The 10,589-nt window shown below is 41.4% G+C and overlaps 1 protein-coding gene across 1 annotated transcript; it reads right to left on the bottom strand.

Moving 5' to 3' along the window:
- Positions 1–1,752: 1,752 nt before the first annotated feature.
- Positions 1,753–8,496, bottom strand: LOC131891524 (uncharacterized; the record flags this gene model as incomplete). The annotated part of the gene is given in 5 exon segments (XM_059241131.1): positions 1,753–1,900; positions 2,246–2,475; positions 2,640–2,832; positions 6,510–6,856; positions 8,131–8,496. Coding segments are annotated over 4 exon segments (710 nt in total), but the record flags the coding sequence as incomplete, so codon positions are not given.
- Positions 8,497–10,589: the final 2,093 nt, after the last annotated feature.

Raw genomic sequence — 10,589 nt, 5'->3', positions numbered from 1 at the left:
TAAAAATGGCACATATCTTGTCGTGCAATTTAACATTGCATTGGTCTTTTTCTCCTTTCAAGAGCTTCTTAACCTTATGTTGCTTGACAAATATCACTGAAAAGTAGGAAGTGTGTTCGTTAAAAGAGCAATACATACTTTCCTTCCAACTTTTACCCACCAAAAATGCACAATAGCTGATTATTTTGGATCTGTGCTTAAGTAACCCGCTCTTGTCAAGAGCATACACAGTTAAGGTAACCCCAACATATTTGTATACTAGCCTGAACTGAGACTTGCTCCTTCCATTTCTGTTGAGTGTTTCCACCATCTTGACGAAAAATACAATTTGAGCTCCGTCACAACCCCATAAACGCTGATCTTGTAAGCCTCAGATAACTGGTTTGTCCATGGCCCAGGCGATTTTGTAAGTTTACCCTTTGGACGCATTGTTTCGGGTGGGTCGAAGAATATTTCGCTTGACCCACCCTAAAAGTCAGCCCGTATGCTAAGCCAATAAAAGGGCTTAGACAACTCGCTCAAACCAGTACGTGTTTTGTAATGTGCCAGAAGAGAGCCTTTGTATGACAAAGGGTTGCATTTGGGGTCAGTCATCAGAATTTTGAAATACTGTCAGCAATTCAGATTTACACCAGAGATGTCAGTATTACATCGACTGCGCCTAGCAAATTCTTTGTGCGGATGTAGCTCATGTTGGTTCACCTTCTACTTGAGCAATAATCACCCAACTTGTAAAAGTTTCTAAATTCTTCCAGCAGAGGAACGATGAAATCGTTATGACAACTTTTGACTTGTTAATCTTTGTATGATATTTGGTATGGCATAGAATTACAGTTGGCGGATCTGGCTAGTCCTTGAATGTCGGGTTGATCAAAAAGTCTGACTTAAAGGATACTCCTGGAAGAACATCTCCATATTCCCTACGAATATTCGAGGGGAGCAAATTGAAAAATGAAGGAGTATATTATTCTAACTACCTTTCATTTTCGAGGGCTTGAAGGTGATTTCAAAAACCACGCTAAGCATTTGCGTAGAATTGACCCTAATTTCTGGGTTGGGACAAATATCATGGATGCTTTGAAACGTACAGTATCAGAAACCTTTCGTACCTTCTCTGAACACTGTACAGTCCCAACTTTTTTAGTCTCTCCAAATATGAGAGCTCTCTCATTCCTGTCATGCTCCAAGTAAAACAAGTATAACATCTTTGGACCTGCTCGAACTTTTGCAAACCTACTGAACTCATTGGAGCCCAAATGGGCGAGGCATATTCGAGATTGGTCTGAATGAAGAGAATGAAAACGTCGAAAAAAACCATTTGAAAAAATGTTAGTTCAAAACAGATATTCCTTTCTTAGCTTTTGTCAGGTTAGCAAACACAACTGTTAAAGAAAAAGATGGATTTTTTTTTCAAGTAAAATAAAGCGATGAGGAAATGACACACACAATTAAAAATTAAATGTTTAAAGCCTTAGTCGATTTATACTTGCGAAATAGCTTACAAATTAAAAATCATGGCTATTTCTGACTCAAATCCCTTGAAAAAGATTCGTCAAGTATTGCCAATTGATTTCGATTGAAAAGTCTTGTGACATAGTACTTATCACTAATGAGTAGTTCGATGTTTGGCTTCTTTGTTCCTCAAAAGAAAGGTTTTGTGGGAAATACTGTGCTTCTTTTACCCAGCTCTAAATCAATCCTCGATTAGTGTAGTATCCCACTTTTATAGTTCGAAAGAATGCCCAAACTTACGTTCTTTCTTTTTTCAAGTGGATAATGTGAAAAGCATAAGATTTTTTGGCATCAATTTCCGAGGCATTGTTGATCGTAAGAGTTGTTCTATAAGTTTCGTCTCCCACCTGCATAATTGGCAGGATTTCAAGACCGTCCATTGAGGTATCTGAAACACAAACAGAGTCCTTCATTTAAACATGCTAACATATTGCGCACAAATTTGTCAAAGGCGAATCTAATTCTTTAACAGTTTCAATACCATTCTCAAAAAAAGCCGTCAATAGCTGGCCTTTTCAGGGTTGTATAGCCTAAACGTACTTGTCTCAGGCATTAACCTTGGCCTTGTGGAACTAAAACAAGATGCTTACACATAATGGTTTTTGTTTTCTTTTGTACTAGCCTGAAATTTCACGACATTTTCCTTTGTTCGGTAGCTATTTGATTGCTTCTACATAGAGCCAGATTGAACCATCAATGTTATCAGATTTCACACCATTAAAATAGAACTTACCCAGCCCATATTTTTTTGTTGTATCATTGACCATGTCTCTGACCACCCAAAACATGTCTTTTTCATCAGGCTTTGGAAACACTTTAAACTCGAAGGAAAGTTCCACTGGTCCTCCTTTCAAATACTTTCCAGCATTGATTTTCGTGGGCAGATCGATTTTGGTAATTTTCAACATCAGCTTATCCTCATCTTCGGACAAAACTTGTCCAGAGGAATCCTTTTCGATGTACCTATGTTTGAGCGATTTATATCAGTTTTTAATTAAGAGAAGCAGCTCAAATTTCGTTTTACATGATTTTTGGGGGGATAGCGCCAATTTGGAGTACCAGCTCTGTAATAATTTACCAATACGCTAGTGTGGAGGTCTATTCAAACAGATGCTGAAAATACTTACTTGCAACGTAGCGGCAAATCATTGTATCTGACGAAAGGTTTGACTTTGAAAACTTGGCTGAAGGTACCAGGGTCAACAAGGTTAACAGGATTGGAGTTGTCAAGGGTCTTCTCCCCGATCATCCAAATGAACTCCCCATCAGGAGCGTCAGAGGTGGCTGTGCATGTGACATTTGCGTAATCCAATCCATACCCTGTAAGAAAAAAGGTTTTTTTATATAAAGCAATATTCTGTGTTTTAAGTCGTATGTTCATTGGTGGAAGATCAAATAATACCTAAATTTGTTTTTGTCCAGGCATTTGGATGCTAATCATGTGATAAAATAGCATTCAGTGTAAAGCCCAATGGAAAAGGGTGGATGCCTCATTTCCCTGTCATTAATGTGCTGGACGGTGTCTCGACAAGATCCGAGGACACGCCTTCACCTTTTTATCCGAGACGTGGGTCACCGAGGAGAAACACGAGAGTTGCTTTCCTGGCAAATAGAGCTTCCTAGTTCATGCCAGGAAGCCCGTTGGGCGTGGTCAGTCCAGCTGGGTGGTTGAAGCTCTATATTACCTAACGCTTTAAGCTCGCCCTTTTCTCATTCTCTCCTCATCACATAGCCGTGGATGCCCAAGGCTTTACCATCATTGGCGTTTACTATCAGCTAACCTCGGACTATGTTAATTTTGTTTCAGACCTCACATCCATCCTTCAGAAGGTGAAGAATCCGGAGAATATCATCATTGGTGGTGACTTTAACATCCCACCTGGCTAGAGTGAATTCTCCGAGCTCGCCCAGATCCTGAGCCAATGGAGAATCACTCTGCGCTCCTACCCCGGGAGTTCCAACTCACACACTTACTCCCGGGGCACCTCTGTACTTGACCACACATTCATGTCAGAACTTTCATCCCAGGCCAGTTTTGGCCATCCACTGGCCGTTTCTGATCACCTCTTGATTTCAGTCAACTTCAAGATGCCCAGAAATTTCCATCATCTGAGCGTGACTCGAAATGGGAGGTGCGTGGTCAATGTGCAGAAGTGCGCCGCTCAACTTGAGGCCCTGCACCTATCCATCAACACCGGGGGTTTGAGCAATCCAAGTGCAGTGGCTCAAGGCATTTCGCAAGCATTCAAAGAGTCCTCCTCAGTGCAGAGGAGGAGAGGAGGACTCCAGACCCCGTGGTTCAGCGCCTACCATCGAGAGCTGAGGGGTCAAATGCTCCAAAAACTGCGGAGTGCCAAAACCAGCCAAACACCAGAGACTTGGAAGCAATATGAGATGTCAAGAATTGCATACCACAAGTCTCTGAGGAGCACTGAGTCCGTCCACCAAAGGTTGGAAGTGGAGAACCTGCTCTCTTCATCGGCCTCGTCCCGGATGGCGGGCTTGTACAAACGTGCCAAAAAGCCCGCCACCAATTTGGAGATTCTCATGAGTAAATTCCTCCTCCACTGTTAAGAACTGTTTGCATCAACATTGGAAACAGTAGTGGAGGAGGTTCAGGGTTGCCCAAAAGAATACCATCCCCTTTTGCAGCCCTTGTTGGAATCCGAGAAGAACGTGGCCTTCAAAAAGATGAAAAGCAAAGCCCCCTCAACATCTGGGGTCTCTCCTTTCCAATTTTCACTTCTCAGGACCAAAGCTCAGCCACTCCTCCAACATCTATTCAGCCTCGCCCTCCATTCTTCCTTCTTTCCACCAGAGTGGGTGAAGGTAGTCATTAAGAGATGGTCTTAGGGAGGTGGTTGTAGGGCAGTTGGTTATTGCGCGACCGAGCTATGCTCGGGTTCATACGTTCAGTCCTAGGTATCCCCCCCCCCCTTTCATGGATCATGACGCCTTGAATGGCTCCCCTGGAACCCCGAACGGGACAAGACCAAAAATATATATTAATATTGTAAAAAAAATAACCTGACCCAATGACAATCAATCTCGCAATAAAGATTTTTTTTTTTGAATTAATTTTATCCATGAGAAGTGGTAAAGGACATTCCAGACAACCATCAAACCATCACCCTGGAGAACCCCTTCTTGAAGATGATGTCTATCCTACTTGCTCTCCACTTTTCAGGATTGGCCGAGGATAGGGATCTCCTTCCCCAGATCCAATTCAGTTTCTGGAGAAGCCGCTCTACCACCACGGTAGCTACTCTCCTCTATGAAATTGTGCATTCCAACATTAGCAATGAGAGGACAGTGTATGGACGCTTTGTTGATTTCTCCAAAGCATTCGACAGGGTGGACCGAACGCGGTTATTCTTCGAACTCGAATTGTGGGAAGTTCCGCGTTCACGGGACTCAGATGCTCCATTCGTTCTGGTTAGGACCTCTCCCCTTGCTGCTTTACTTCCATTGGCCTTCCGCAGGGGGATATACTATCGGCAATTCTTTTCAATCTTTACGTATCCAACCTGCCCGAAGCCCTCACACACCAAGGCCCCACCATCAATCATTTTCCGGTTCAATATCCTCAATATGTAGACGACCTGGTTCTCTTGGCTGATTCAGCCGTGGAATTGCAAAATGCCATTAATGCGCTCCACGGTTACTGCCAATAGAACGGCCTTCAAGTCAACACCACCAAGACGAAGGCCGTGTTTTTTCATAAAGGTCGCATGCCTCCTTCCTCCTTCCACATCAATAATAGTCCGATTGAAATCGTCAATAGTTTTAACTATGTCGGTTTCCCCTTCTCCACCCAACTCTCCCACACCAGTCACCTGAACTCTGCAGTAACCAAGGCCAGGGCCAAGATCGGATACATTTGCAATAGACTACCCATCAAGAATCTTCCCCTTCCAATAGTTCTTCAACTTTTCCGGACCTACATCATCCCTATCTTCCTCTACGGCCTTCACTATTGGCTTCCCAACTCCGCCCATCCATCGCCCCTCAAATCCGCCGATGCCACCTTTACCAAATTCCTCAAGCGATACAAGAGCGTGCCGCAATATGCCAACAATGCATGAAGGCATTTTCTATGTGAAACCGAGCCCCTCACCATTGGGCTGGCAAGGTTAGTGTCCAACAGTGTTGGGAACCTGACCTTTCTGGAGGTGATGTTCGGACACAAGTTGTCCTTCCCGGTCAAGGACTTAATAACATCTTATTGTCCTTGGCCCGACATCCCTTTGGAGTATTGGTGGTCACGTACCTTTGTCCGTCTCCCAGCCAAATGCCATCAACGACGGGAGCTGACAAAAGATCTTTTCAATCTGACTCACCCACTCTATTACAATGACCAAGATTTTTATCACTTACCGCCACCCACCTCTTTATGTACTATCTGCAATTCCCCTCTTCACTTTTTTCATGTGCACTGAACAAATTCTAGTCATATTCATTGTGATATCACTTGCTAGTCAACTATTTTATCATTCTTGACCACTTCATTCTTTTATCTTTGAATCTGTTTTTGTTTAAGAAATTTGATTCTACAGTTTTTTACATTTTACAGTCTGACATGGCCAAGAGCGGCAATTGGGGTTATTACTATTAACATTAGTGATCCCCTGAAAATGCTTCCGTTTGATGTTAGATGAAGGTGAAAATCAGCCAGTACCTGAATACAAGATTGCCGTCTAATGTTAGTATATTGTGCCAAATAATTAGGCCAAATTAACTTTATGTGCAACCAAATAAGTGTTCAACGATATGTAGCAACTTTTAGGCTAGCATTGTATCCCTCAAAACCATCAATACCTTCCTGTCCTTATTTATGACCCATAGTTATTTCTGCATTGAATAATTCAAGCAGAAGATTGATCTGAAACGAACACTAACGTGCTGTTTTCTCTATCAATATTGTCATAGGGTCTCATTCGGACTTACTTTCTGCACTCAATTTTACACAAAAGGACATCAATACAAATGATAATTACCCGCATTGAGAATCAAATTTCCCCACACGGTGAACTTCACCGTCGGTTGTCCGGACACCACGCCAATAATAGCGCCCACCAAAAGCCCTCCCAGGCATGGAACACTTCTGAAGCTCCTCATGGTCGCAAAAGTTATCATACGTTGGATTCCTTTTCAACAAGTTATCATGACCCAACGAACAATTCCTGAGGTCGGAAGATTAAACTTGCCTCACTCACTTATTCAAAATGGGTTTCCCGGCGTTAAAGGCGAATGATCTTTTCGACTTATTCAACATAAGGCAATGGAGGTGTGCTCAATCAGAGATATCGTTTGGAAGTTGGTGAGGGGGGTGGAAGAAGGGTGGCTGAAAGAACAAGGGTTACTCAGCTGGAGAGATAAGAGTTCCGGCGAGAATTATTTGTCTCCATCCAGCTTCAAAGCAAAACAAGGAAGCTATACTAAAGGAGAGTAAAGCACATCTTTACCATGAAGACTAAACGGTCGCACGGCAGGGATGAAAGGAAAAATGCCAAAACGAAATTATGATCGTTTGTAGGCAAATAGCATCTAAGCCATTCATTGGCTACGTTTTGAATTGAGGATGTTCAAGGAATTAAGCACATATGAACAGGAAGTTAGTTTATTGATGAAACAAGGGTATAATCTAATTTGAACGCCACTTAAAGACTATATCTGGAACCTTTTTTGTATTGGTATATCCTTCAGTGGCTTGGACATCCTGTTTCAGAATTTGAATAATATTCATGAATTAACGGTTATGCAACACCATTTGAAATCGCTTGGCTCCCAATCACATTTTAAAATCTTTTCATTGACTTGGGTCAACAATAGAGCAATGACGAGATTTCAAAATTGAATACAATCTGCTTAAGCCACCAATGAATGTACTTTCAAGTAGGAAACAAAGTATTTGAATAATGGTTAAAGGTGCATTACAAACGTAATATGCCCTGGAACGTTCTAATTTCAAAATCTACTCGTACGCTTGCCAACATTCGCCTAGAGAACGTTCTTGAATCAAGAAGACCAAAAAGGTTTAGTTAAAATTCAATTGCATATTCATGCCCAGGTCAGAAGAGTACAAAATGTACAAAAACACACTTTTAAGCTTTAAAAAAAGGTAACGTTTTCGACCCTCCTTGTAGCTTGTTTTTTATTGCCATAAAATCAAAATAAACATTGATTGATCGATTTCTTAGTCTTACCACTTTTAAACCATCAAGTTTGCAAAATGATTTTTCTCCCAACAAAACAGGGTAAATACCCAATAACTATTTTTTGTTGCTTCGGAGAAGAATGACCAAATTTCCTTGACAGTTTTGAATCATACCATGAGATGATTGCCTTAGCTACCCCAAAAGAGTAATGAATTTCGTTACAATTTCATTCGCCAGAAAAGTGTCTTTCTTCACTTTTGTCATACACTCAGATCCCTACTTGCGTCAAAGTGCTAAAACCCTTTATTTCTTCCTTTCCTTTCTGGCATGGTAAATTGTACAGTCCATAATATTGGTTGTGTAGTGCTTGGATTTCTGCACAATTTACAAGTCGTTGACTTTGCTCATTTCAGATTTTAGTTAGACTATGATAAACTTATTAGATGTCAAAGGAACTTACCTGATACAAATTCCCCAACAAAAATGTGGATGCTGAGAAACGAACGTCCAGCAATTGGGTGAGGTTTCTGCCACTTTTGAGTGAGGAAATACTGTATGGAGTCCTCGTTCTTATCAAAAGCAATTCGTTGTACAAATACTGTGTGAGCCGTCCATGTCTTCTCTGTCTTTGTTCGACTGCGCCCTTCGCCAAACACCCTTATCCATACTCTAACCAACCAAAATCAAACAAAATGGCCGGAGCCACCAACCCAATGCACATCCCGACTACCTACCAAGCATACACACATGTCTTACAAAGGGTAAAAAGTATGAAAAATATGTCTTTATTGGATTGTTTTCACTTTGGTGACACCTGGCACCATTTTGACAATTACAAGCTGTTTTATTGAATGACTAAGCCATCCACCGCCACATCGAAGCAGAGGACGTATTTTATTGATGTTTCCTTGGATGACTTCTGGGGTGAAATTTCTATTTGNACCTGGCACCATTTTGATAATTACAAGCTGTTTCATTGAATGACGAAGCCATCCACCGCCAGTTCGAAGCAGAGGACGTATTTTATTGATGTTTCCTTGGATGACTTCTGGGGTGAAATTTCTATTTGCACCACTGCAGATTCTCCCGGATGCAATCCGCCATCGACTGTAGGATGATTAAGACGGTCTCAGACTGGCTAATTAATCAATCAATTGTGACCAATTTTGGAGGAGCATTCGACCTATAATTCAACACCTTTGCAACACTTGCGCACAAGTTTCTGAAGCAATCCGAAATTGTTCTTAAAACTACTTCTGATTGAATAGCTTTTACAAGTTATAGGACATTGTCAAACGTGCCGGTTATATCAAATAATGGTTTATCAATCCGTAATCTAGAACCCTCGCAGATATTTCTTCTTTTCACATTTGCAAGTGGTTGATGATTGAAGCCCTTGTTTGCAATATCTAACAGCCCGAACAAAATGGGGAAGAGATGCAGTAGATTGCTAAATCAAGTACTCGTAAGAGACCTTGAACGCAATTTGTTACCGGGCATTATGTGATCTAGGTCAATAATTATTAGAGGGCTGAAAAGCAACTTGTTTTGCCGTTGGGGGGTAAATTCTAGATGGATGTCAAAACTTGTTTTCCTTACAATAGCAACTCTGCACGTTAACTTGTGTTCGGACAATAACTCCCATTCAAACCTCTAGCCTTGCTTCTGAAACTTACGTAGACTACCATCCTAGAAAATACCTTAAATCCTTATAAACATTAATCTTTCGGGTGTAGTGGTTAGCGCAGTTTCCTAGCATGAGAGAGGTCCCCGGTTCGATTCTCCTCCCCGACCTTTCTCAAGGAAACTTTTAGACGCTAACCACACCCACAGACGGAGAACCAATCTGATACCGGACTTGAAACTGCCTATCGGAATTTGGACTTGGATGATGCGATGGCTGGCTTCGCTGGCCGGGCGAGGTGCACCCTCCGACCCTAGAATCCCCAACCAAAAAAAAACAAATAATAATAATAAAAAATCAGTATGTTAATTCTCTTATAACCTGGAGGAAAAAATATCTTTAAAAAGGAAACTAATATATACTGGGAGTAACATTACTGTAGTTGTGTTTTCGGTTTAAGATATCATCGAAATCCATCAAGCAAGCGATAAGATATCACGCTTCCAAATGTTGAATTTGGGACAAATTTCACTTGGAAATGCTCCTGTGATATCTTAAACCAATTCACAAACATACAATATGCTTTTTCAATGCCCAAATAATAGGAAAAAATATGACACTTTTCTTTAAGCACCTAGAAAAACCAGAAAATGGTTTGAAATATCACTCAAAACTTGGTTAATGTAAAGATTTATTTCACAGATGTGTTGCCATACTTGCTATTTTTTTTGGGGGGGGGGAGAGGTGGGTGGTGGTGGCGGTGTTTTTAACCGGCTTTTCTGACCACTGATGGGAATGTAATCCCCAGTACTATTAAAATGAAAGGTTATAATCCGTCTATGTATTACCTTTCAATCTTAATATGATATTTGGTCTCTAAAAATTTGTTCAAGTCTGACTTGAAAGATGCAACCGGATCAACAAGGCCTACGTATTTCAGAGGGAAGCAAATTGAACAATGAAGGAGCCCGAGAGAGAAGAGATGTGGACTACATTGTTCGAATTAGCCTGGATGCTCGAGGACTTGAAGGTGCTCTCAAAATGCACATTAAGCCTCTACGGTCACTAGAATTGACCCTAAATCCTGGTTTGGGACAAAGCTCATGCATGCTTTTGAAGACGAACAGTATCAGATACCTTTCGTACCTTCTCTGAACACTGAACAGTCCCAACTTCCCAGGAGTGAAGTCTCTCCCAATACGAGAGCTCTCTCATTCCTGTGATGTTCTTAGTGAAACATCTTTGGAGTTGCTCGACTTTTTTTAAACCTGCTGAACTCATTTGAGCTCAAATTG

The sequence above is a fragment of the Tigriopus californicus genome, chromosome 12, assembly GCF_007210705.1.
Source record: "Tigriopus californicus strain San Diego chromosome 12, Tcal_SD_v2.1, whole genome shotgun sequence".
In the NCBI taxonomy this organism is placed as follows: Eukaryota; Metazoa; Arthropoda; class Copepoda; order Harpacticoida; family Harpacticidae; genus Tigriopus; species Tigriopus californicus.
This window is presented reverse-complemented; position numbering and strand designations above follow the sequence as displayed.